A 27,663-nucleotide genomic window follows, 5' to 3' on the forward strand; every position below is an offset into this window, starting at 1 on the left:
AAATATATATTTTACAGAGAGGGAGGGAGAGGGAGAGTCAGAAACATCCATGCGAGAGAAACATCAATCATCTGCCTCCTGCACGCCCCCTACTGGGGATGTGCCCGCAACCAAGGTCCATGCCCTTGACCGGAATTGAACCCGGGACCCTTCAGTCCGCAGGCCGACGCTCTATCCACTGAGCCACACCAGCTGGGGCTCCACCGTGTCCCGGTCTCTCTTTGGGAATCACCGGGGCTGTTTCTCTGGCTGTTTAGTTTTAGGTTTGCTTGTTTGAACCAGAGACTGAGAGAAAGGGTTTTACCCCCATTTCACAGCCAGGAGAAGGGAGTGGCAGGTTCCGTTCTGCGTCTCCCAGCTCCAAGCCCAGGGCCCCTCTCCATAAGGAGCCCCCCTCCCCAGCTCCACGGGGACCCCCCCCCCCCCAGGAACATATTTCTGCTCCCCGGTAGGGCCCATGGCGTCAGGGGCCAGCCGACGGGACACTCCCAGGTGAGGGCTCATTCGTGCCTGCCCTCCCGGCCACCCTCGCCCCCCTCCCCACGCCCTGGAATCAGGACCCCCAGGCCCAGCATCCAGCGAGCCAGCAAGAGCCAGCGTTCATTTCCTGAATGTCAACAGACACATCTGTCCTTCCCAGCTCCCCACACCCCTTCCAGGCTGCACCCCGAGGCCTGAGCCAGATGGCTGGGGACCCCCTGCGGCGACACCCCTCAGGGCTCCCAGCTAACTGGCTGCGGAGATGAAAGGTCATGGGGGAGGGGCCCCAGGCCTGTCCCCACGGGGGCGGGAAGCAGGCTCTCCGGACTGCCTCTGAGCCTTCCTGGTCTCCCGGTCTCCCGCCTGGCCTGATGCATCTCCTCCTAATCTCCTCCCTCCAGGCCCGGCCGCCCCTGGGGCAGGAGGGACAGCTCAGCTCAGGGACGGGTTACCTGCAGACACAGGTCATGGGGACGGGAGGAGCTCTGGGTCAGAAGTTCCTAATTTCCTCTCCTCCCTGCCCTTCCCCTCCGCCCAGCTGGTGGCCAGCTCTGGCCTCACTGCCCTGGGGGAGGGCGCGATGGAGGGAGACCCGACTCCCACATCCCCTCGGATACACCATTGCCTGCTACCACCACCCTCTTCCCTCCAATGGACCAAGGTGGGGCCTCGGCTTCTCAACTCTGCGTCTCAACCCCTCTCCCTTCAGGACGCCATGATTTCCCGGAGCTGGGAGCCCATGGGTGACGGCCCCTCCCCTTTTAAAAAAAATATATATATATACACCGAGTGGCCAGATTATTATGATCTCTGAACGCATAATAATCTGGCCACTCAGTGTGTGTGTATGTGTGTGTGTGTGTGTGTGTGTGTGTGTGTGTGTGTGTGTTAGAGGCCCAGTGCATGAATTCGTGCACGGGTGGGGTCCGGCCAGCCTGGCCAGGGGGAGGGGACATGGGCGGTTGGCCGGCTTGCCTGCTGGTCGAACTCCTGGTCGAGGGGACCATTTGCATATTAGCTTTTTATTATTATTACTTTTAAAAATATATTTTATTGATTTTTTACAGAGAGGAAGGGAGAGGGAGAGAGAGTTAGAAACATCGATGAGAGAGAAACATCTGATCAGCTGCCTCTTGCACACCCCCCTACTGGGGATGTGCCCGAAACCAAGGTACATGCCCTTGACTGGAATCGAACCTGGGACCCTTGAGTCCGCAGGCCGACGCTCTATCCACTTTGCCACACCGGTTAGGGCCATGGTCGGCAAACTGCGGCTCGCGAGCCACATGCGGCTCTTTGGCCCCTTGAGTGTGGCTCTTCCACAAAATACCACGGCCTGGGCGAGTCTATTGTGAAGAAGTGGCGTTAGAAGGAGTTTAAGTTAAAAAAAATTGGCTCTCAAAAGAAATTTCAGTCGTTGTACTGTTGATATTTGGCTCTGTGGACGAATGAGTTTGCCGACCACTGAGCTAGGATACACACTGAGTGGCCAGATCATTATGCGTTCAGGGATCATCATCATCTGGCCACTCAGTGTATATATTTTTATTGATTTCAGAGAGGAAGGGAGAGGGAAAGGGAGAGACAGAAACATCCATGATGAGAGAGGATCATGGATCGGCTGCCTCCTGCACGCCCTACACTGGGCATCGAGCCTGCAACCCGGGCATGTGCCCTGACCGGGAATCGAACCCGGGACCCTTCAGTCCACAGGCCGACGCGCTATCCACTGAGCCACACAGGCTAGGGGTGCCCGGCTGTGTTTTTCCCTGGCACCAAACCACCACCCACCACAGAGCCAGGGGCCAGGCCCAGGATTCGGGGGGGAGGGGGGAGGTGCGGATGGAGGGCCCAGCCTCCCCTCCTTCCCCCCCCCCCCCCCCCCCGCCCCCCGCACACACACACACACACACACACACACACACACGCACCTTGTTCCTGGGCAGCCGGATTGAATTAGCTGCTGGGCCCATCTGGCCAGGCCTCAGCCTAATACCATCTGGCAGCTCTGGGCCTCGTGGCCCGAAATCCAATTTGCCGCGGCGTAATGGAGGCCCGGGCTCCCCGGGGGGCGTTGGCCCGGGGCCCTCCCGCCCGGCCGGCAGCCCGTGTTCCGGTGATTAGAGGAGGAGGCAGGAATGACAGGAGCCGAGTTAATGTCAATTACCCTCCTTCTCTCCCCGGGCGTCCGCGGCAGGGGAACGGAGCGGTAAGAAGCGCTCTGAACGCTTGGGGTGCCCCCGACACCTCACGTTTATCTGCTGACTCTGCCCAGCGCCGACCATGACCATGGGGCCTCCCACCTGTTGGGCCTCAGCGTCTCGTCCTGATTCAGAGAGATGCCAGGGAGGCCGGCCGTGCCCACGCCGCTCAGACCCGTGTCTGCCCCCGGGACTCACAGCCAGGGATGCAGGAAGGTCTTTGTTTCAAATGTTTAAAAATATATATTTTTATTGATTTCAGGGAGGAAGGGAGAGGGAGAGAGAAACATCCATGATGAGAGAGAATCATGGATCAGCTGCCTCCTGCACGCCCCCTACTGTGGATGTGCCCGCAACTAAGGTACATGCCCCTGACCGGAATCGAACCAGGGACCCTTCAGTCTGCAGGCTGACGCTCTATCCACTGAGCCAAACCAGCTAGGGCTGTTTTAAATTTTTTTAAAAATATATTTTTTATTAATTTCAGAGAGGAAGGAGAGGGAGAGAGAAACATCCATGATGAGAGAGAATCATGGATCGGCTGCCTCCTGCATGCCCCCCACTGGGGATGGAGCCCGCAACCCGGGCACGTGCCCTTGACCGGGAATCAAACCCGTGACCTCCTGGTTCCTAGGTCCACGCTCAGCCACGGAGCCACGCCGGCCGGGCTGTAGTTTGCTCTGTGTACATACCTACGATGACGGTTAGTTTGTAAGTTAGGCACAGTAGGAGGTTAAGGATGCTAATACAATAGAAAAATTAGGACAATAAACTGTCATAAATCAGGAATGTGCCCGTGGCGGGGTAGCTCAGTTGTTGGGGCGTTATCCCGTACACCAAAAGGTTTCGGGTTCGACCCCCGGGTGAGGCGTGTGTGGGAGGCAGCCGACGGATGTTTCTCTGTCACATCGAAGTCCTGCCGAGCCAGCGAGGGCGGCAGATCCGATCCCGCTGGCTCCAGAGGCCTGGAGGGGCTCACGCAGGGGAGCGCCCTGCGCGTCTGAGCGCTGAAGGTCACCGGCTGTGGCCGGGAGATGGGGGTGGGGGGGCCGTGAGAAAGGGGTGCAGGTAGAGGAGCAAGAGACATGGGCAGGGTGTAAAGAACCTGGACCAGCTGCCAGCCAGCCAGCTGGGGCATGTGTGTGGGTGCGTGTGGGGTGTGTGTGGATGTGTGTGGGTGCGTGTGGGGTGCATGTGGGGTGCGTGTGGGGTGCGTGTGGGGTGTGTGTGGGTGCATGTGGGGTGCGTGTGGGGTGTGTGTGGGTATGTGTGGGGTGCGTGTGGGGTGTGTGTGGGGTGCATGTGGATGTGTGTGGGTGTGTGTGGGGTGTGTGTTGGGTGCATGTGGATGTGTGTGAGGTGCGTGTGGATGCCTGTGGGTGTGTGTGTGTGGCATGTGTGTGTGTGTGTGTGCACGGGTGTGTGTGTCCACAGGGCTTGGAGGGCCCAACAGCAATAAGAAGCTGGTCTGAGCCCTGACCGGTGTGGCTCAGTGGATAGAGCGTCGGCCTGCGGGCTGAAGGGTCCCGGGTTCGATTCCGGTCAAGGTCATGTACCTTGGTTGCGGGCACATCCCAGTAAGAGCTGTGCAGGAGGCAGCTGATCGATGTTTCTCTCTCTTCGATGTTTCTGACTCTCTCTCCCTCTCCCTTCCTCTCTGAAATCAATAAAGATATATTTTTTTAAAAAAAGGAAAAAAAAAGAAGCTGGTCTGAGAAATGAGAGGGGGTCCCTAGAGAGACAGGAAATGCTTTGTTTTTCAAAAAACCTTATTAGTTATTGATTTTTAAAGAAAGGAAGGGAGGGAGGAAGAGAGAGAGAGAGAGAGGAAGAGAGAGAGAAGCATCGATGTGTTGTTCCACTCATTCATGCATTCATTGGTTGTTTCTTCTTTTTTTTTTAAATATATATTTTTAATTGATTTTTTTTACAGAGAGGAAGGGAGAGGGATAGAGAGTTAGAAACATTGATGAGAGAAACATCGATCAGCTGCCTCCTGCACACCTCCTACTGGGGATGTGCCCGCAACCAAGGTACATGCCCTTGACCGGAATCGAACCCGAGACCCTACAGTCCGAGGGCCGACGCTCTATCCACTGAGCCACACCAGCTGGAGCCATTGGCTTCTTGTCTGTGTCCTGCTGACGGGAGATCGAACCCGCAACCCTGGCGTATGGGGACGACGCTCTAACCGACGGAGCGAGCCGGCCAGGGCTTCAGGACACGCTTCCTTCCTTCCTTTTTTTTTTTATTGTCTAAAGTTTTACATATGCCACTTTTTTCCCCAATTGACGCTCCCCCTCCCCAGCCATTCCCACCCCAGGCAAGCCCCCACCGCCCCAGTGTCTGTGCCCATTGGCCATGCTCATACGCATGCATACAAGTCCTGTGGTTGCTCTCTAACCCCCCAACTTCTCCCCTGCCATTTGTCTCTGGATCTATTCTTGTTCATCAGATTATGTTGATCATTATATCCCACAAATGAGTGAGATCATGTGATATTTATCTTTCTCCGACTGGCTTATTTCGCTCAGCATAATGCTCTCCAGGTCCATCCATGCTGTTGCAAATGGTAAGAGTTCCTTCTTTTTTACCGCAGCGTAGTAGTCCATTGTGTAGATGGACCACAGTTTTTCATTTTATTTTATTCTATTTTTAAATATATTTAATTGATTTTTTACAGAGAGGAAGGGAGAGGGAGAGAGAGCTAGAAACATCGATGAGAGAGAAACATCGATCAGCTGCCCCCTGCACACCTCCTACTGGGGATGTGCCCACAACCAAGGTCCATGCCCTTGACCGGAATCGAACCCGGGAACCTTCAGTCCGCAGGCTGATGCTCTATCCACTGAGCCACACTGGTTAGGGCAGAGGAAATACTTTAATATTGCTATTTGCCCTTTCTCTATGATAGAAGTGTTAGAGATGAAAGAAAATTCGTAAAATGTATATGAAAATCTCCCTCCTGTCAGAGTCTGGGGCACGTGGCGGGACCCAGAATCAAGTCCCCGCCCACTCACACATGCCTTGAAATCGCGGGAGACCCAGACCTGGCCGGCCCCACCCCCATTGGGTGAGACCTAGACCCGGCCGGCCCCACCCTGGGCAAGCCCCGCTGGGTGGGGGGCGCGGCCTGAGGTCCCTCTCCCCAGCCAGGCTCCATGCAGCCTCCGGCCCCTGCTGTTCGGTCGTGACATTACGGTGTCCCGGCTAATTTGCATATTCCTCTATTATATAGATAACTTTTTAAAATCTATTTTTATTGATTTCAAAGAGGAAGGGAGAGGGAGAGAGATAGAAACATCCATGATGAGAGAGAATCATGGATCGGCTGCCTCCTGCACACCCCCCACTGGGGATCGAGCCCGCAACCCAGGGCATGTGCCCTTGACCGGAATCGAAACCCAGGACCCTTCAGTCCGCAGGCTGACGCTCTATCCACTGAGCCACACCTTCTTTAGGGCCCATTTCTAGAAATGGATTTTCTGGTGCAAACGCATGGCGAGTTTTTAGGGCCTCGCCCTACGGAGCAGTGGTACCAGCTCACCACCCCGGCAGCAGCCTATCCCGTTGTCTCAAAAATATCTTTCTGATGATCTGTGCCGGTTCGGCAAAAACGGGGTACCCCTGGCTTCGGTTTCATTTCTTTCACCGCCGTGATTGTTAAGTGGTTTCAAATGGTTCCTGCTCGTTTGTCCTTTTATTTTTTATTTGTATTTATTTACTAGAGGCCCGGTGCATGAAATTTGTGCACGGGTGGGGTGGGGGTGTCCCGCAGTCCAGCCTGCACCCTCTCCAATCTGGGACCCCCACAGGGATTGGGCCTAACCTGGCAGTCAGACATCCCTCTTGCAATTTGGGACGCTGGCCCCTAACCATCTGTGCCTGCCGGCCTGATGGCCCTAACTGCCCTCCCCTGCCGGCCTGGTCGCCCCTAACTGCCCTCCCCTGCCGGCCTGATCGCCCCTAACTGCCCTCCCCTGCCGGCCTGATCGCCCCTAACTGCCCTCCCCTGCCGGCCTGATCACCCTTAACTGCCCTCCCCTGCCGGCCTGATTGCCCCTAACTGCCCTCCCCTGCCAGCCTGATCGCCCCTAACTGCCCTCCCCTGCCAGCCTGATCACCCCGAACTGCCCTCCCCTGCCGGCCTGATCGCCCCTAACTGCCCTCCCCTGCCGGCCTGATCGCCCCTAACTGCCCTCCCCTGCCGGCCTGATCGCCCCTAACGGCCTCTGCCTTAGCCCCCGCCACTGTAGCTTTTGTTCGGAAGGATGCTCGGAAGAAGTCCGGTCTAATTACCATATAACCCTTTTATTAGTATAGATTTTTAAAATGTTCTTATTGTTTTCAAAGAGAGGAAGGAAGAGGGAGATAGAGAGAAACGTGGATGTGAAAGGAACACACAGATCGAGTGGTTGCCTCCCACACCCACCCTGACCGGGGCTGGGGAATCAACCCTGCGACCCAGGTGTGTGCCCTTGACGGGGGATCAAGCCCGGAACCCTCTCCAGTCCTTGGGCCAGGGCGCTAACCCCTGAACCACCCTGCCCAGGGCTGGGCTCTGATTTGTTCGCTCCTGTGTCCCCAGGGCTCAGGACCCTGGCCCCGGGAAGTCATCGCTCAGCCAACGTTTAAACAAAAGAACACAGACCGGCTGGCGCTCCCCCCTCACCAGGCCTCCTCCCCGAGCCCAGCATCGGCCCCGCCCACATCTGTGTTAGCGGACAGACCCCGGGCATCGCCTCCAGACGCACGGAGTGAATGGCCAGGGGACCCTGGAATCTTCCTGTGGGGGCCAAGCATGGGCTCAGGTCAGGACTGCAGGAAAAAGGACTTTTTTTTTGTTTATTTTTTTTCAAAATCTTGTGGCTGATGGCGTGTGTTCTCAAGAGAGCATTTTAATAGCTTGATCCGATCTTGATGCATCCGGTTGTCCAGGCCCGGGACGCAGGGAGCACTCAGGGACCAGGAGTTGGTTATAATGTGCTCAGAGAGATAAGTCAGACAGAGACAGGTGCGGGAGGAGATGGCTGATATGTGGGACCTAAAGAAGCCGAACCGGGGCCGGCCGGCGTGGCTCGGTGGTTGAGCGTCGACCTAGGAACCAGGAGGTCAGGGTTCGATTCCCGGTCAGGGCGCATGCCTGGGTTGTGGGCTCCATCCCTAGTGGGGGGCGTGCAGGAGGCAGCTGATCCGTGATTCTCTCTCATCATGGATGTTCCTATCTCTCTCTCCCTCTCCCTTCCTCTTTGAGATCGATAAAAAGATTTTTAAGCCCTGGCCTGTTGGGCTCAGTGGACAGAGCGTCGGCCTGCGGACCGAGGGGTCCCGGGTTCGATTCCGGTCAGGGGCATGTGCCTGGGTTGCAGGCTCCTCCCTGGCCTGGGCCCTGGTCAGGGCATGTGCAGGAGGCAGCCCATCGATGTGTTTCTCTCACTTCCATGTTTCTCTCTGTCTTTCCCTCTCTCTCTCTCTAAAAAGCAATGGAAAAATATCCTCGGGTGGGGATAAAAAATATATATATTTTTTAAGAAAGCACACAAATAAAATACTGTACTAAGGAAGTCCTTCAAGAGCTGAGAGCATAAAGCCTGGGAGAAGTCCAGGTGGGCTTCCTGGAGGCGGCACTGGAGTGGAGCCCTGAATGCCAGGCAGGAAGGGTGGGGGAGGGTCACACAGGACAGCACAGGGCAGACCCTTTGGAATCAAACCAGGGGGTGGGAGAGCTTCCTGCGCTGCCTCCCCAGAACCCAAGGCACGACCCCACCTCGTTAGTCATGATTCTTTTTTTTTGACACGAGTGTTTTATTTTCCAATACTAGAGGCCCGGTGCACGAATTCATTCACCAGGGGGTCCCTGGGCCTGGCCTGTGGGATCGGGCTGAAACCGGCTCTCCGACATTCCCCGAGGGGTCCCAGATTGAGAGAGGGTGCAGGTCAGGCGGAGGGACCCCACCGGTGCACGATCGGAACCGGGGAGGGATGGAGGAGGTTGGCCAGCCGGGGCGGGACCACAGGGGGGCTCCAGGGCATGTCCGGCCCATTTTGCTCAGTTCCAATCAGCCAGACCCCAGCAGCAAACTAACCTATGGGTCGGAGCGTCTGCCCCCTGGTGGTCAGTGCACATCATAGCAAGTGGCTGAGCAGCCTTAGCATATCATTAGCATACTAGTGTCCCGGTGCATGAAATTCGTGCACGGGGGTGGTGATCCTCAGCCCAGCCTTCACCCTCTCCAATCTGGGACCTCCTCGAGGGATGTCCAACTGCCCATTTAGGCCCGATCCTAGTGGGAATGGGCCTAAATGGGCGGTCGAACATCCCTCTCACAATCCAGGACTGCTGGCTCCCAACCGCTTGCCTGCCTGCCTGCCTGATTGCCCATAACCGCTTCTGCCTGCCAGCCTGATCACCCCCTAACCACTCCCCTGCCAACCTGATCGATGCCTAACTGCTCCCCTGTCAGCCTGCGGACTGAAGGGTCCCGGGTTCGATTCCTGGTCAGGGCACATGCCTGGGTTGTGGGCTCAATCCCCAGTATGGGGCGTGCAGGAGGCAGCTGATCCATGCTTCTCTCTCATCGTTGATGTTTCTCTCTCTCTCTCCTCTCCCTTCCTCTCTGACATCAATAAAAAAACACGTTTTTTTAAAAATAATTTTTGAAAAAAAGGAAGAGGGAAGGGCAATGTGCTATCTACTCTCTCTCTCTCTCTTTTTAAACATTTTTATTGATTTCAGAGAGGAAGGGAGAGGGAGAGAGAGAGAGAAACATCAATGATGAGAGAGAATCACTGATTGGCTGCCTCCTGTATGACCCCCACTGGGGATCGAGCCTGCAACCCAGGCACATGCCCCCCACCGGAATCAAACCTGGGACCCTTCACTCTGCAGGCTGACGCTCTATCCACTGAGCCACACCGGCCAGGGCTACTCTCTTTTACACGTGGAGAAAAACACACCCAGAGCTCAGGAAGGCAGGTACCTTACCCACCACAGACACTAAATACCAAGGTGGATTTGAACCCACGGATAGTAGGACCAGGGAGAACATTCCTCCCACCTGCTGTGTGGCAGAAGGGAGAGGGAGAGAGAGAGAAACACCAACGATGAGAGAGAAGCATGGATCAGCTGCCTCCTGCACGCCCCCTACTAGGGATTGAGCCCACAACCCAGGCATGTGCCCTGACCGGGAATCGAACCCGGGACCCTTCAGTCCGCAGGCTGACAGGGGAGCAGTTAGGCATCGATCAGGTTGGCAAGGGAGTGGTTAGGGGGTGATCAGGCTGGCAGGCAGCAGGTGGGAGACCCAGCCAGGTACCAGCCAGCACCAGGGGAGGCCTGGACAGTGCCTGGGCTGGGGCCGACCGGAGCGGAGGGGCCCGGCTGCTCTTGGTCTCAAACCCCTCGGGTCTGCACTCACAGGGTCTCTGGTCCAAGCCAGCCCTGACCCAGGTCCCCCAGCCCCAGCTGCGGGGCCACCATCGCTGCCTGCCGGCTCTGAGGCCTCAGCTGCTGCCGCCCACACTCCGATGAGCACTTGGCGAGCGAGCGAGCGAGCTGTGCCCGCAGCGGAGGGAGCAGGTGGGGAAGAAGGAGCAGGGAGTGGGGGGTCAGGGAGCAAGGACCCACTGGGACCCACCAGAGGCCAGACCCAGACAGGGAAGGAATCGCAGCTCCACCTCCTGCCCCAGCTGCATGCGCTGCTGCCTGGGGGTCCAGGGTTCACACCCCAGCTCCACCTCCCTCCCTCCCTCCCCATCAGTTTTCTGTACTAAAAAGTGGGGCGTCCGGCTGGCATGACTCAGTGGTTGAGTGTCGACCTAGGAACCAGGAGGTCAGGGTTCGATTCCCGGTCAGGGCACATGCCCAGGTCGGGGGCTCCATCCCCAGTAGGGGGCGTGCAGGAGGCAGCTGATCCGAGATCCTCTCTCATCATGGATGTTTCTCTCTCTCTCCCTCTCCCTTCCTCCCTGAAATCAATAAAAATACACACTGAGGGGCCAGATGATGATGATCTCTGAACGCATAATCATCTGGCCACTCCGTGTGTATCCTATAGAATAAAAGGCTAATATGCAAATGGTCCCCTCAACCTGGAGTTCGACCAGCAGGCAGGCCGGCCAACTGCCCATGTCCCCACCCCCTGGCCAGGCTGGCTGGACCCCACCCATGCACGAATTCATGCACCGGGCCTCTCATACACACACACACACACACACACACACACACACACACACACACTGAGTGGCCAGGTTATGATGCGTTCAGAGATCATCATCATCTGGCCACTCAGTGTATTTTTTAAAAAATGGGGGCAGTCAATTCTTGTGAGGACAAATGGAGAGTTAACTGTGAAGCAGCTGGCACGGATCCCCTGCCTTGAGAAAGGGGCATCCAGGCCCTGCCCGACGTGTCCTAGAGCCCTTCGTGCTGGTACGGGGGCAGACCTGGCCCTTTCGTTTGATTCATTTTATCTAGTTAGTTATTATTTATTCACCTATCTCTCTCAACCGGATCAGGAGGGCCTCCGAGCCAGGAGCCACTTGTTTTAAGGTAACAGATTTGGCCCAAACCGGTGTGGCTCAGTGGATAGAGCGTCGGCCTGCAGACTCAAGGGTCCCGGGTTCCATTCCGGTCAAGGGCATGTACCTTGGTTGCGGGCACATCCCCAGTAGTAGGGGATTGTGCAGGAGGCAGCTGATGGATGTTTCTACCTCTCTATCCCTCTCCCTTCCTCTGTAAAAAATCCATATTTTTAAAAAATGATAATAGATTTGTTGTTGTTGTTTTTCTGGAGGTGACATTCAATGAACCGTGTTGAAGCGCCCACTTGGGCCGTGGTCAGCGGGATGGACCGCGGAGCTGCGTGGCCACCCCCTCCGGCTGCAAACGCTCCCCCCCCTCCAGGAGGAGCCGCGGGCCCATTAAGCACCACGCCCCGTCATAAAGCATCTTAGAGAAGAGATGCGATGCCGTGGGCGTCTAGTGTGTTTATATCTTTATTTCTTTCTAATATATTTTATTGACTTTTTACAGAGAGGAAGGGAGAGAGAGGGATAGAGAGCTAGAAACATCGATGAGAGAGAAACATCCATCGGCTGCCTCCTGCACGCCTCCTACTGGGGATGTGCCCGCAACCACGGTACATGCCCTTGACCGGAATTGAACCTGGGACCCTTCAGTCTGCAGGCCGACGCTCTATCCACTGAGCCACACCGCCTTCTTAAAAGGATTGATTTTAAAAAGAAAAAAAGCTGATTGACAAGCTGAAGGTCGGCCTGAGGTCTTTCCCCCTTGAAAGGCGCGCCCGCCCCCCAGAGGCCACACCTTCCTTAAGCGCCCCCCGCCCCTGGCGTCCGCAGACGGCTGCGCGCAGTCCGCCTGCCCCACTCCCCCGATCCCTGCCCTGCTCCTGCCTCCCAGCAAACCCCAGGGACCCCGACTTCAGATCTTTTTTTACTCTCCGGTCCTGACTTCCGACAGCAGGCCAAGCCGAGGACCTCCGGGCTGGAATACAGCCACCTCCCCGACAACAGACGGTTCTGCGCAGGCACCTGCCTCAGTCTCCCCATCTGTACAGTGGGCGCAGGCGCTGTGTCCTGGGCTAGGACCCCCGGAGCCTGCCCCGGCCCCGCCCCCGCCCCCGCGCGGGCCCCGCCCCGAGCGAGTTGGCCCCGCCCCCGGACCTGGGCGGCTGGGCGGGGCCCTGGCGGGGCCCCAGCGCCCACGCGCGGTCCCTCTCCGAGGCCACACCTGCCCTCTCCCCCACTCGCGGCCACCGGTGGCCAGCGGTCCCGCCCGTGGTCCGACAGGAGCCCGCGGTGCCGCCTCCCCGGCCCCGCCCGCCATGAGGAGCGCGCACCCCCTGGTCCTCCTGTCGCTGGCGGCCCTTTGCGCGCGCGGTGAGTTCCCCCGGGGACGGTGGAGGGGGCGGGGGGCGCGCGGGGTCCCGGGCCGGCAGGACCGGCCGCCGGCGGGGGAGTGTGGCCGAGGAGGTCCTGGTCGGGCAGGCGGGGCGGGTCTGCGAGGTTGGGGTGCGGACCGAGCCTCTCCGCGGGGCCAGGGCCCTGGGGATGCCCTTGGGGAGGCAGGTCGGGGCGCGCGCGCTCCGCGTCCGTCCGTCCGTCCGCGGGCGGGTCCCTCAGCCCCGCGCGAGGGGGAGGCTGCGGGCGCCGGACAGCGGCTCCGGCTCCGGCTCCCACGGGTGCCTCACCGGAACCCCGGATCCCGGGAGCGAGCCCCGCCGCTCAGCCCAGCCCGCCAGTCCCGGACCTGGGACGGGGGCAGTTTGGGGTGAATCTCCTAGAAACATCCCCTCCTCTGGGGACCCCCCGCCCCCGCCTGGGGCGGGCCTGGGCAGCGGAGGGGCTGAAGGCCACCCAGGAGGGGACCCCCCCCCTCCCGTCACCCTTGCAGGGCAGAGTCCGGATGTGGTGAGGGCCGCCTCCCCGGCCTCAGTTTCCCCACTGGAGCGCAAAGAACCCCGTGGGCTCTCCCACTCGGGCCCAAAGAGAACCGGGGTTTTATCTCCTGGGGCGAGGACACCCCGCAGGGTGCTGGAGGCAGGAGAGGGTGGGGCTCTCGCCAGGGACCGTGGCTGCACCGCCACCTGCTGGCGACCCCCCTGCCCCGCCCGTGCCATTCCCTTCTCTCCGGGCCTCAGTTTCCCCCTGCGTTCCTCGGGGAGGTCCCCGGTGGGGCTCACCCAGCAGATCCCCGCCCCGGATCTGCGGTTAGATAGCTTCCCCCCGTGAATAGAGGGCTCTGCGCAGGCTCCCGCCTCAGTCTCCCCATCTGTACAGTGGGCGCAGGCGCTGTCCGCTGTCCACCCATGGCTGGAGAAGCGATGGCTGGTCATAAAGGTGAGCTTTTTGGAACAGGTAAAACCCCTCGACCTTTTATTATTTATGTATTACTATTTTTTGGATTTTTAAAATTATTATTATTTATTTCAGAGAGGAAGGGAGAGACATAGAAACATCCATGATGAAAGAGAATCATGGATTGGCTGCCTCCTGCACGCCCCCCACTGAGGAGGCGGGGGCGCGGGGGGAATCGAGCCCTCAACCCCGGGGCATGTGCCCTTGGCCGGAATCGAACCCAGGACCCTTGAGTCTGCAGGCCGGCGCTCTATCCACTGAGCCACACTGGCCAGGGCCACCCTCGACCTTTAAAAAAACCCCATCGCTGCCGTTTCACAGATACAGGCGCCCCATGATGGGCCTCGGAGGACAGCCCAGAATCGCCGCCTCCCGGGTGCCCACGTGCGGAGAATGCACGCGTGACCTCTCCCTTCTGCGGTTTCGTGGCCAAACAGGGATTATCTTCCCGTGTTCCCCACACAGGTTTCCCCACGGCCCTGCTTTTCCGAACCGCGGACACGCTCACCCGGGTTAGAGTTCTGGGATGGTGAACCCTGGTTCTGGTTCTGTTGGGGGGGCCCTGTTTCCTGGACCGAGAGGCAGGCGCCCCCAGCACCCCTGCCTCCTGATGGGCCCCCCGGTGGTGGGCTCTCTGACTCAGTGTCAGCCCCGGGGCCGGGGTGTGAGACCTCGCCCCGTTCTGGGACTCCCCCCTCATGGCATCTGGGATGAGGGGCCCATCCCCTCTCTTTGGGACCCAGCCTATGTGCGTGTTGTTTGTGGGGGGGCTCCTTTCTGGGGCGCCGGTGTGCGTTCCAGCCCACAGCAGCCCTGTGGTCACCCCACCCAGCCCCCACGCTCACACGCAAGTCCGGACCCAGATGCTGAACACACACCAGGCGGGGGGACCCCATACAGCCTCAGGGAATCAGTAACGCAGGGAAGAAGGCCCTGGGGCTATGGGGGGTCAGGGGGGGCAGCTGGGTCTGAGAGAGGTTCGGGCCCTGCTCGCTGGGGGCCCGGAGGAAGTGCCTCCCCTCTTTAGACTCAGTTTCCCCAGCTGAGAAGCAGAGAGGGGCTGAAGGATCTAAGGGGTTTGGAGCCTCTGACCCCGGAGCCCACGGCTGGTCCTCCAGATGGGGCGGGTCCCAGGGGGCCGGCCGGGGGCCTGAGGCAGGACGGGCCCGAAGGCGCACCCGCTGAGCTTCCCAGTGGGCTGGGCGGGAGTCCCCTGGGGCTGCGGAGATGGGGGACCCACCTTTTCTGGGACCCCGGGACTGGGGGGGGGGGCAGGAGATGCAGGTTCAGACCCAGAGCTGCCCCAGACATGGCAGACGGGTGTGGGCAAGTCATACCCCTCTTTATAAAATGACCGGTCAGCCCCGGCCGGCGTGGCTCAGTGGATAGAGCGTCGGCCTGCAGACGGAAGGGTCCCGGGTTCGATTCCGGTCAAGGGCTCGTACCTTGGTCGCAGGTTCCTCCCGGCCCATGCCCGCACGTGCAGGAGGCAGCCAAACCGATGTGTTTCTCTCACGTCAATATTTTCCTCTGTCTCTCCTTCCCTCTTCCTCTCTCTCTAAAAATCAAGGGGAAAAATATCCTCGGGTGAGGATTAAAAAAACAAGATAAAATGACCGGGGCTCCCAGACATCCCAGCAGCTGGCCTCTGGGAGGGGTTCCGGCGGGAGAGGCGGACTCAGGATCTAGGCCGCCTGGACAGCCCCAGGCGGGGTGGGGGGGGCCGGGAGGGAAGGTGCCCGGAGCCTCTCTCACGGGGCCCTAAACGTGGCGTCTGCTCCAGATGGGCGGTAAGCTGGAAAGTGCAGGCCGGGTGCCAGCAGCTCCTGTGGCCGGGAGTTCACCCCCACACCCTCTGGGGAGTCGGCCTCACACTCGCTCCGTTGGAGCAATGCACACCCTCCCCCCCCCGCCCCCCGGCCCCACCCAGAGGGAGAGTCTGGTAAGACCGCTGAGCTGGTGGCCCCTCAGGCACCCCCACCTCCTCAGCCCGGCTTACTCCCCATCCTCTCCCACCTGCTCTCCGACGCCCATGCTACCCCCCTGCCCCCCTCCCCCTCCCCCCACCCCTGCTGCACACTCTCACCTCTCTCCCTGCTTCTCCTGGGCTGCCTGCTCAGCTGTCCGTGGCCTCCCTCCCAGTGTCCCTCTCTCCAAGGCGCCCCTCCACCCCCAACGCGTTCTCCCCCCCAAGAGCCCGGGCAGGGCCGTGAGGGAGGACGGGGCTGGAGGACAGACGGAGGGGCTGGGGGGGCAGGACAGACGGAACTGGGCGGCCGGCTGCTCGAAGACGCACGGGTTCCGGACTGGAAGTCCAGAGTGTGGGGGCCACTCCCTCGGGAGGAACGGAGGAGGGGGAGCTGGGACGGGGGAGCCCAGCTGAGCTGTGACCCGGATTTTTAAAAATATTTTTATTCATTTCAGAGAGGAAGGGAGAGGGAGAGAGAGGAACATCCATGATGAGAGAGAATCATGGATCGGCCGCCTCCTGCACGCCCCACACTGGGGATGGAGCCTGCAACCCGGGCATGTGCCCTGACCCCCGTGACCTCCTGGTTCATAGGTCGATGCCCAACCATTGAGCCACGCGCTGGCCGGGCCATAATCCATCCCAGTGGTCGGCAAACTGCGGCTCTGTTGACTAATGAGTTTGCCGACCACTGGGATAGGGGCTTAATCATAAGGAACAACAACAGCTTGTAATTATTGGAATCGAGAGCCTAGGTCAGTGGTCGGCAAACTCATTAGTGAACAGAGCGGCAAACCACGGCTCACGAGCCGCAGTTTGCTGACCACTGATCTATACTAATAACAGGGTAATATGCAAATTGGTCACAACTCCCTCACAGTAACAACCGAACAGCAGGCTGTGTGGGGTGACAAGGCCGGCATGGGGGGCAGTGAGGGGTGATCAGGCAGGCAGGCAGGTGAGCAGTTAGGAGCCAGAGGTCCTGGATTATGAGAGGGATGTCCGATCAGGCTGAACCCGGCAGTCGGACATCCCCCGAGGGGTCCCGGATTGGAGAGGGTGCAGGCTGGGCTGAGGGACCACCCCCCCCACCGCTCCCCGTGCACAGATTTCATGCACCGGGCCTCTAGTTGAACATATTAGTGGCTTTTTTCTTAGCTTGGCAGCGGGCTCCCTGGCCCATGAGGCATCCCCTTCGCGCCCCCTCGGTCACCGCAGGCGTCGCTGGGGGCGGCCAGCGGTCCGACCTCGTGTCTTCGCAGGGGACTGCCGCATGGCCAATGCCGAGGAGCGGCTCATGGACGACCTCCTGAACAGGACCCACTACAACAACCTGATCCGCCCGGCCACCAGCTCCTCCCAGCTCATCTCCATCCGGCTGCAGCTCTCGCTGGCCCAGCTCATCAGCGTGGTGGGTGCCGGAGCCGGGTGCAGGGCAGGGGCCGGGGGGGCAGGGCAGGGGCGCAGGGCAGGGGCTGGGGTGCAGGGAAGGGGCGCAGGGCCGGGACGCAGGGCAGGGGCCAGGGGGGCAGGGCAGGGCTGGGGTGCAGGGCCAGGGTGCAGGGTAGGGGCAGGGGCACAGGGCAGGGGGCAGGGCCGGGGCTGGGGGGTAGGGCAGGGGCCAGGGGGCAGGGCAGGGCCGGGGTGCAGGGCAGGGGCGCAGGGCCCGGGGGCAGGGCCGGGGCGGGGGGCAGAGCAGGGGTGCAGGGTAGGGGCCGGGCGCAGGGCCAGGGCTGGGGGGTAGGGCAGGGGCCAGGGGGCAGGGCAGGGCTGGGGTGCAGGGCCAGGGTGCAGGGCAGGGGCTGGGGTGCAGGGCAGGGCCGGGGTGCAGGGTGGGAGCGGGTGACCCGGCTCTCCCTGAGGCACGGACGGGACTTGGAGACGAGGTCCTGGCCTCTTCATCGGATATTCCCTTGTGCATCAATGAAGGGTGAAGGGGCGTGAGGGACAGGACAAAGGCACGGGGACACCTTTCTCATGGGGTGTCGTTCTACCTCTCGAAGGGAGATGGGTTCCGTGGGTCACACCTTTGTGAAAACGGGTCGAACGGTACCCAGGAGACCTGTGCGTCCCACTGTGTAGAAGTTACACCTCAACTTTAAAAGATGGTTTTTAAAATATACTTTTATTGATGTCAGAGAGAGAGAGAGAGAGAGAGAGAGAAACATCCATGATGAGAGAGAATCATGGATCGGCTGCCTCCGGCACGCTCCCCAGGAGGTCACGGTTTGATTCCCGGCCAGGGCACATGCCCAGGTTGTGGGCTCCATCCCCAGCGGGGGGCGTGCAGGAGGCAGCCGATCCATGATTCTCTCTCATCAGTGATGTTTCCATCTCTCTCTTCCTCTGCCTTGAAATCAATAAGATCAATAAAAACATTATATTTTTAAAGAGAAAGAAAGTAGACACTAATACATTCAAGAAAATGATAGTGATGGAGAAAGCAAAGCCGCCACGGGATGGACTTAACGGCAGACGGGTCATAGCGGAAGGGAAGGTTAAGGGACTGGAAGAGAGTTCAGTAGAAACCTTCCTATAGAATAAAAGCCTAACATGCTAAGTGTCCAGTCGACCGGTCGGCCATTCAACCAATCAAAGCGTAATATGCTAATGATTTGCTAAGGCCGCTCAACCGCTTGCTATGACGTGCACTGACCACCAGGGGGCAGACAGTCAACCAGTCGACCAGTCACTATGACGTGCACTGACCACCAGGGGGCAGATGCTCCAACCGGTAGGTTAGCTTGCTGCTGGGGTCCGGCTAATCAGGACTGAGCAAGATGGGCTAGACATGCCCTGGAGCCCTCCCTCGGTCCCTCCCCCCAGCTGGCCAGCCTCCTGTGTCCCTCCCCGGCCCCGATTGTGCAGCAGTGGGGTCCCTCAGCCTGGCCTGCACCCTCTCGCAATCCGGGACCCCTCAGGGGATGTCGGAGAGCGGGTTTCAGCCTGATCCCACAGGCCAGGCCAAGGGACCCCACTGGTGCACGAATTCGTGCACTGGGCCTCTAGTAGAAGAGGATGGAAAGTAGAGAAGAAGATAGTAGGGTGCCTGTCCGGGGTGTGAGTCCCTGAGCAGGCACTGCCATGGAGGACCGGGGCACCCCGGGGTGCGAGCAGGAGCTCCGTCGCTGACTCCCGGGGTCTGGAAGGCCTCGGAGGCATCCGAGGGCTGCTGGGTGGGTGGGTGGCCCCCTGGCCCGGAGCTCAGAGCCTCCGCGTGAGGGCTCCTCCCACCCCTGGACTGACAGGCCCCCGTCTCTCCCCAGAACGAGCGGGAGCAGATCATGACCACCAACGTCTGGCTGAAACAGGTAAGAGCCCGAGGGTGCCGCCGGGAGGCCTCGCTCCAGGGCCGCCGTGGGCGGCGGGGGGCCTGTGGTGACCGGGCCCCGCCGCCCGCCCAGGAGTGGACCGACTACCGCCTGGCCTGGAACAGCTCCCGCTACGAGGGCGTGAACATCCTGCGGATCCCCGCCAAGCGCCTCTGGCTGCCCGACATTGTGCTCTACAACAAGTGAGTGGCGGGGGGAGGGGCGGGCGGCCAGGACGCCGGGTCCTCCGGGCCCCCGAGTCCAGCCCGAACCCCGTCTGTGCTCCACCCCAACTTCCTCTCTGTCACGCTAGTGGAGGAATTATTTTTTATTTTATTTTTATTTTTTAAAATATACACATACGAGAGGCCCGGTGCACGAAATTCGTGCGTGGGGGGGGTGTCCCTCAGCCCAGCCTGCACCCTCTTCAATCTGGGACCCCTCGAAGGATGTCCGACTGCCGGTTTACAGGGATTGGGCCTAAACTGGCAGTCGAACATCCCTCTCGCAATCCGGGACTGCTGGCTCCCAACTGCTCACCTGCCTGCCTGCCTGATTGCCCCTAACCACTCCCCTGCCAGCCTGATCACCCCCTAACCGCTCCCCTGCCAGCCTGATCACCCCCTAACCACTCCCCTGCCAGCCTGATCACCCCCTAACCACTCCCCTGCCAGCCTGATCAATGCCTAACTGCTCCCCTGCTGGCCCGATTGCCCCTAACTGCCCTCCCCTGCCAGCCATCTTGTGGTGGCCATCGTGTGTCCACATGGGGGCAGCCATCTTGTGTGTTGGAGTGACGGTCCATTTGCATAGCACTCTTCTATTAGATAGGGTTACTTTTTAAAAAATATATTTTTAATCATTTCAGAGAGGAAGAAAGAGAGAGAGAGAGAGAGAGAGAGATCCATGGTGAGAGAGGATCATGGATCAGCTGCCTCCTGCATGCCCCCTACTGGGGATCAAGCCCACATGTGCCCTGACCGGGAATCGAACCCTGAACTCCCGGGCTAAGCAGGCTGGGCTGGAGGAGGAATTAGAGATGAGCCGAGCCAGTGCCCTCAGCTACAGACGGGGATCTGGAGGCCCAGCTGTGCCCAGGCCTAGCCCTGTGACCGCCAGGCCAGGGCTCTTTCTTTTTTCCTTTTTTTGATCTTCACCCGAGGACATGTTTCCACTGATTTTAGAGAGAGAGGGAGAAACAGAGAGAAACATCGATGTGAGAGAGAGACACATCGATGGGCTGCCTCCTGCACGCGCCCCGACCAGGGCCCAGGCCGGGGAGGAGCCTGTAAAACCGAGGTATGTGCCCTTGACCGGAATCGAACATGGGACCCTTCCGTCCGCAGGCGGACGCTCTATCCACTGAGCCACACTGGCTGGGGCCACGGCTCTTTCTGACCCTCCGCTGCTTGGCCGGTGTTGGGTGTTGGAGGTAGCGCTGACGTCCCGAGTGTCAATGTCTCCGGCAGGCGGAGGGGTGGTAGGGACTCCGTAGAAGCGTGAAACGGTTAGGAGGGCGTGGTCGAGGGACGGCAGACCTCAGTGGTTCCGCATACCAGGTTCCTGACCTTGAGGCAGCCCCTTCACTTCCCCAGGGCCTCGGTTTTCCCATCTGTGCAATGGGTCCTAACAACAAGTCTTCCTGCCGTTCCAAGTGAAGCAGGCTTCCCAGGGAGGGCCTGGGAGGGGTGGTGAGGGGGGTGGTGGGGGGTGCCCCGTGAGAATCATCCTGCAGGGCAGATCTCACTGGTTCCGCATACCAGGTTCTTGACCTTGAGGCAGCCCCTTCATTTCCCCCGGGGCCTCGGTTTTCCCATCTGTGCAATGGGTCCTAACAACAAGTCTTCCTGCCGTTCCAAGTGAAGCAGGCTTCCCAGGGAGGGCCTGGGAGGGGTGGTGAGGGGGGTGGTGGGGGGTACCCCGTGAGAATCATCCTGCAGGGCAGATCTCACTGGTTCCGCATACCAGGTTCTTGACCTTGAGGCAGCCCCTTCATTTCCCCCGGGGCCTCGGTTTTCCCATCTGTGCAATGGGTCTAACAACAAGTCTTCCCAGGGAGGGCCTGGGGGTGGGCGGGGAGGGGGGTGCCCCGTGAGAGTCATCCCGCAGGGCTCTGGGTGAGTCCTCACGGCAGGCCCGGCCTCGCTCCTCGCCCGCCCGCAGCGCCGACGGGACCTACGAGGTGTCCCTCTACACCAACGCGGTGGTGTGGGCCAACGGCAGCATCATGTGGGTGCCGCCCGCCATCTGCAAGAGCGCCTGCAAGATCGAGGTGAAGCACTTCCCCTTCGACCAGCAGAACTGCAGCCTCAAGTTCCGCTCCTGGACCTACGACCACACGGAGATCGACATGGTGCTCAAGACGCCGTCGGCCAACATGGACGACTTCACCCCCAGCGGCGAGTGGGACATCCTGGCCCTGCCGGGGCGCCGGACGGTGAACCCGCGGGACCCCCGCTACGTGGACGTGACCTACGACTTCGTCATCCGCCGCAAGCCGCTCTTCTACACCATCAACATCATCGTCCCCTGCGTGCTCATCACCTCGCTGGCCATCCTGGTCTTCTACCTGCCGTCCGACTGCGGCGAGAAGATGACGCTGTGCATCTCCGTGCTGCTGGCGCTCACCGTCTTCCTGCTGCTCATCTCCAAGATCGTGCCGCCCACCTCGCTGGACGTGCCGCTCATCGGCAAGTACCTCATGTTCACCATGGTGCTGGTCACCTTCTCCATCGTCACCAGCGTGTGCGTGCTGAACGTGCACCACCGCTCGCCCAGCACCCACACCATGGCGCCCTGGGTGCAGCGCTGCTTCCTGCACCAGCTGCCCGCCTTCCTCTTCATGCAGCGCCCGGACGGCGGCCCCGCGAGCGCCTCCCGGCCCAGCGGGCCCCGCCCGGAGGGTCCCGCCGGCTCTCCCGCCGCCGTGTACGGGAGCTCCGCGTACTTCGTGAATCCTGAAGCCGAGGCCCACAAGGCCCCCGCGGACCTGGGGGACTCCCGGCTGCCGGCCTCGGGCAGGTTCCGGCGGGACGTGCAGGAGGCGCTGGAGGGCGTCGGCTTCATCGCCCGGCACATGAGGAGCGACGACCGGGACCAGAGCGTAAGTGGCTGGCCCGGGGCCCTGCCGTCTGCCCGGTGGGCGGAGCGCGGACGACGCTGCCCGGTCCCCGGTCCCCACGGGCCCCCAAACCCTTGGCTGGAATGAGGAACCCAAAGGGAGGATGAGTTCTATGACAGCTTCACGCACCTGGGGAGAGAGGGGGGGCGGCCCGCGGTCCCTTTTGTGTGCTCTGGGCAGCCCTGGCCAGGGTGGCTCAGTGGATGGAGTGTCGGCCCGTGGACGGAAGGGTCCCGGGTTCAATTCTGGTCAAGGGCATGGACCTCGGTGGCAGGCTCGATCCCTGGCCCTGGTCAGGCAACCCATCGATGTGTCTCGCTCCCATCAATGTTTCTCTCTCTCTCTCTCTCTGTCTTTCAATTTGAGGCGCCGACACGCTAACCACTGAGCAAACTGGCGAGGGCTCCAGTTACAGGATTTTTTAGTGTTTTGTGTCTTTTTATATATATATATATATATATATATATATATATATAGATAGATAGATAGGTAGATAGATATATATAGATATATAGATATTTTAATATATTTTTATTGATTTCAGAGAGGAAGGGAGAGGGAGAGAGAGATAGAAACATCAATGATGAGAGGGAATCATTGATCGGCTGCCTCTTGCATGCCCCCTACTGGAGATTGAGCCCACAACCCGGGCATGTGCCCTTGACCGGAATCAAACCTGGGACCTTTCAGTCCGCAGGCCGATGCTCTATCCACTGAGCCAAACCAGCTAGGGCTTAATATATATTTTTACTGATTTTTTACAGAGAGGAAGGGAGAGGGAGAGAGAGTAGAAACATCGATGAGAGAGAAACATCGATCAGCTGCCTCCTGCACACCTCCTCCTGGGGATGTGCCCGCAACCAAGGTACATGCCCTTGACCGGAATCGAACCTGGGACCCTTCAGGCTGCAGGCTGACGCTCTATCCACTGAGCCACACCGGTCAGGGCTACTCTCTTTTTACACGTGGAAAAAAACACACCCAGAGCTCTGGGACCCCTCGGGGGATGTCGGACTGCTGGTTTAGGCCCGGGACATCCCTCTCACAATCCAGGACCACTGGCTCCTAACTGCTCACCTGCCTGCCTGCCTGATCACCCCTAAGTGCCCCCCCCTGCCAGCCTGATCACCCCTAACTGCCTCTGCCTGCCAGACTGGTCACCCCAAACTGCCCCCCCGCACCCCAGCCGGCCTGGTTGCCCCTAATGGATCCCCGCCTGCCTGGTCACCCCTTACTGACCCCCTCTGCCGGCCTGGTCGCCCCCAACTGCTCCCCTACCAGCCTGGTTGCCTCCAACTGCCCCCCCTGCCAGCCTGGTCGCCCCCAACTGCTCCCTCCACTGGCCTGGTTGCCCCTAACTGCTCCACCCTGCTGGCCTGGTCGCCCCTCACTACCTCCCCACCCCCCCCAGCCTGGTCACCTCTAACTGCCCCCCCTGCCGGCCTGGTCGCCCCACGCAGCCTGCTGTTCAGTCATTTGGTCTTCCCTCTGGTTGTTTCAGCCATGACAGCCTCTGGATTTTTATATATTAAGATTGAAGGGAAAGGAGAGAGAGTTAGAAACATCCATGATGGGAGAGAATCATGGATCAGCTGCCTCCTGCACACCCCCCACTGGGGACTGAGCCTGCATCCCGGGCCTGTGCCCTTGACCGGAATCGAACCTGGGGCCCTTCAGTCCGCAGGCCGACGCTCTATCCACTGAGCCAACCAGCTAGGTCTAGGCCTCGCTTTTTATACTTCGTGCTTTCTTTTTTTTCTTCTTTTTTAATCCTCAACTGAGGACATTTTCCCATTGATTATTTTTTTAGAGGTAGTGGAAGGGAGGCGGGGAGAGAGAGAGAGAGAGATGGGAGAGACAACACATTGCTGGGTTTCCTCCGGCACATGCCCCCACCGGAGCTGGGGAACCTGCCACCGAGGTACGTGCCCCCATGACCAGGAATGAAACCCGCCAGCCTTTGGTCTACGGGCCGACGCTCTAACCACTGAGCAAAGCTGCCGAGGCTCCTTTTTTTTTTTTTACAAAATATGTTTTTATTCGTTTTAAAGAGAGTGGGAGGGAGCGATAGAAACATCAATGAGTGAGAACACCGGCAGGCTGCCTCCTGCACTGGAGATCCGGCCCGCAACCCGGGCATGTGCCCTGACCGTGAATCGAACACGGTGACCCCTGGGTTCATGAGTCGATGCTCAACCACTGAGCCACGCCGGCCGGGCAGGGAGCCACGTTTGGGATCTTGGTGGTCCCTGGGCCCGTGCAGGCTGAGCAGCTCCGTCTCCCATTGCCCTGCCCGAGCTGGCACCCATCCTGAGCACTCTGCTAACGGGCTCCCCGCCCGCGTGGCACGCCCAGGCCTCCTGCTGTTCTAAGCCCATTCGTCGAGAGTCTCTTTAGGCAAGAACGCAGGCGGACCCCCGGCTGTTACGCCCACCCGTGCTCACCGGGCTCCAGCCACACGCGTGGGGTCTCTGCCGGGCCTGGCGGGCATCACCACTGACCCTCCCAGGAGCCTGTGACGTGGCGTTTCCTCAAAGCCTCCTTTTCCAATGGGAAGGCTAAGGCCCAGAGAGGGTCGGCGACTGGCTCAGGGTCACACAGCCGGCCCAGAGCAGAGCAAGCTCCATCCCCAGGGCTTCCGGACGTTATTGGTGCCCCTGCGTGGGCGGCCATTAATGCCAGGGTTCTTGTCCCAGCTTTACAAAGGGTTCAGCAATCTGGAGAAAGGGGCTGTGCGTAGATTCAAGAAGGAGTCCAAAGAGGAAAGATAGGTGTTTTTAAAACATATATATATATATATTTTTAAAAAATATATATTTTATTGATTTTTTACACAGAGGAAGAGAGAGGGATAGAGAGTTAGAAACATCGATGAGACAGAAACATCGACCAGCTGCCTCCCGCACACCCCCCACCGGGGATGTGCCCGCAACCAAGGTACATGCCCTTGACCGGAATCGAACCTGGGACCCTCGAGTCCGCAGGCCGACGCTCTATCCACTGAGCCAAACCGGTTTCGGCAGGAAAGATAGTTTTGAAAGGCACTGGGGGTCAGAGGAGCTTCCGCTAAAGGAGCTAAAGACTCTCTCCTTGTCTCAGGACCCTTGCTTTTTATTAACACAATTTGTCCTAAGGCAAGGTGGCGATAATACACTTCAGAGGGTAGGGTACACAGAAGCATTGTCAGATTGGGGAATAGCCTACAGCTGTTCAGGTGTTTGGCCAACAGGAGGCAGTAATATGTAGATTGAGATGCCCTGAGCTGTCTGGCAGCAGACAATCAGGTTTGGGGGAAGTGCCGTAGCCGTTCCAACAGGTGATTACACATGTGGCTCAGCCCTTGTTGAGCCCCCCAAGCCTCACCAACCTTTTGATGAAATCTTGTAATGATGACATGCTGGAATCGGTTCCCGGCAGGATGTCCCTCACCTTGCTTGCCCGGCGCTGATAGGTTTGGTTGGTCCGCGTTCCCGCGTCCGGCTGTCTTCCCTTCGGCACCTGCCGGCCCCTAAGCAGCCGGGCTGTTTCCAGTCCTCAGCTCTCACCCTCCTTGTGGTTAACTGGCCGCTATAACAGTGCAACGCTTTTTATCTTTTAAAGAGGGAAAGGCGTGCACGCACCACGAAAAAGCCGTCTGAAATTAGAGCTGCCCAAAAGCCACCCCAGAAAGCCGAGGAGGGTGCGCGTGGAGAGCCGCGGGGTGCCTCCTGGTCCCGGGGGCTGGGCTGAAGGGCTGGCTGCCATGGGATCATCCAGGGTGGACACACGCCGTGGATGGGGGGGCCTGACAAACTGGGTCACTGACGCCAGCTGGCCCACCGCTGCCCGAACCTCCAGCTCGGTTCAGCCTCGCTCCACCTCCCCCGGGGAAAGGTTGCAGAGGGACTCAGAGGGGCCGGGGCGTGCAGGAGGGAGGCCGGGAGGCGGGGGCTCTCTGGGGCATCCCACCCCACCCCCCACCCCCGGCAAAGGAGGCAGGCACATTTATGGGGGCCAGCCAGGTGCCTGCTGACTCCACACCTGGCTCAGAGAGAGAGAGAGAGAGAGAGAGAGAGAGAGAGAGAGAGAGGCCCAGATGATGCAATAGAGGAGGCTGGGTCTCCGTTACAAGAACGCACTGACGCTGCTGTTACCAGAACCGAGCAAATTCAACGCCAGCATTTCCAAGTGTCCCGCAGTCCCCCGTGCGCACCCCACTCCACAAGGGGGCCCCCAAAGCCAGCTGTGGGTGGCGCCAGCTCGCGAGGCTTGGGGTGACGATAAGAGAAAGGCCTTGTCCCCTCATGTACACTCAGGTCTGGTTTTCCGAGGGCCCGGTGACTGCCATGCCACGGGGGCAGGCAGGGTGGGCAGACCAGCTGGGGGCCCAGCCTCCTGCTCAGAAGGTGCCACCCCGGGTCCCAAGGGGTCTGTGGGGTCCCGACGGGATAGTGAGGGCCCAGCCTGGGGAGCAGGGGAGGGCGGGGAGGACGCCAGCGCCCGCCCGCCCGCGTGACCTGCCTCTGTCTGCCCGCAGGTGGTGGAGGACTGGAAGTACGTGGCCATGGTGGTCGACCGGCTGTTCCTGTGGGTGTTTGTGGTCGTGTGCGTGCTGGGCACGGTGGGCCTCTTCCTGCCCCCCCTCTTCCAGAACCACACGCCCCCGGGGGGGCCCTAGGCTGCCCTGCGTGTCCCGGGGCCTCCCCCACCCCCGTCCCCCGGTTTGTTGGGGGAGATGATGGGAGCGGCCCAGTGATCGAGGCCCGAAAGGAATATGACACCATCACCTGGCGTGGGAGGGACCGGGACTGAGGCCTGTGCTGGCCTCTCCGAAGGCCGAGCTGGGACCCAGGAAAGCCCAGCTGGGGGCGCTTTGCGATGTTACGTTCTGGCCAGTCTTCCCTGCATCAGGACAAGGACGGGCACCATAGCAGCACCTACTATGTGCCGGTCGCCTAACACCTACTATGTGCCGGTCACCTTACCTCCCTGCCCCGGGCTCCCTCCACGCCCCCCGGTCCCCGAGGCCCACTGGCCCTCTCTGTCCCTCACACACTTCGGGGTCCTTCCCAGCTCCGAGCCTGTGCATTTACAGGACCTTCGACCCAACCCTCCCGCCCCAGGGCGCCCGCAGGCTCTTCCCCGGCTGTATCCAGGACTCCAATCCACCCCGTGTTTCACTGTCCCCTCCCTGAGAGGCCTTGCCTGGTCCCCCACTCCGGAGCCTTCTCCCCCCGGGGGCCACGGTACCCGCCACCTGCCTCGAGTGCCCCTCAGCTCCTGAGGGTCTTATTTGCGGGCGTGTGTATGGCCCACGACCACCCGCTAGAGGGGCAGCTCCATGAGAGCAGAGACCTGGCCCTTGGTGTTCCCGGCGGTACCCCCGGGCCCCGGACAGAGCTCGGCACAATAAACGCGTGTTGAATGAATGAATGAATGAATGAAAGGCTCCTGTTCCTCCTTCAGGCCACCCCTCCTCCCTCGCCCTCCACAGCCCAGGTCCCTCCGCGTTTTATCGTCGCCGGGTTCGGCCGTCTCCCTCACGGACGCTCTGTCGCCCGCCACATGCTATCTTTTTCCCAGTACCTGATGCACACAGTAGGAGCTCAAAATATTTGTAGAAGGAAGGATAACTTTTTTAAAATTCTATTTTTAAAAAATATATATTTTATTGATTTTTTTGCAGAGAGGAAGGGAGAAGGATAGAGAGCTAGAAACATCGAT

At 59.8% G+C, this 27,663-nt stretch overlaps 1 protein-coding gene across 1 annotated transcript; it reads left to right on the top strand.

The window, feature by feature from the left end:
• Positions 1 to 12,526: 12,526 nt before the first annotated feature.
• CHRNB4 (cholinergic receptor nicotinic beta 4 subunit) lies at positions 12,527 to 26,617 on the top strand. The gene is made up of 6 exons (XM_054713341.1): positions 12,527 to 12,581; positions 16,791 to 16,939; positions 18,795 to 18,839; positions 18,933 to 19,042; positions 21,003 to 21,942; positions 26,477 to 26,617. The coding sequence occupies exons 1-6, from the start codon at positions 12,527 to 12,529 to the stop codon at positions 26,615 to 26,617; spliced, it is 1,440 nt and encodes a 479-aa protein (XP_054569316.1).
• The last annotated feature ends 1,046 nt before the right edge of the window (positions 26,618 to 27,663 follow it).

This window comes from Eptesicus fuscus, chromosome 25, assembly GCF_027574615.1.
Source record: "Eptesicus fuscus isolate TK198812 chromosome 25, DD_ASM_mEF_20220401, whole genome shotgun sequence".
Classification (NCBI taxonomy): Eukaryota; Metazoa; Chordata; class Mammalia; order Chiroptera; family Vespertilionidae; genus Eptesicus; species Eptesicus fuscus.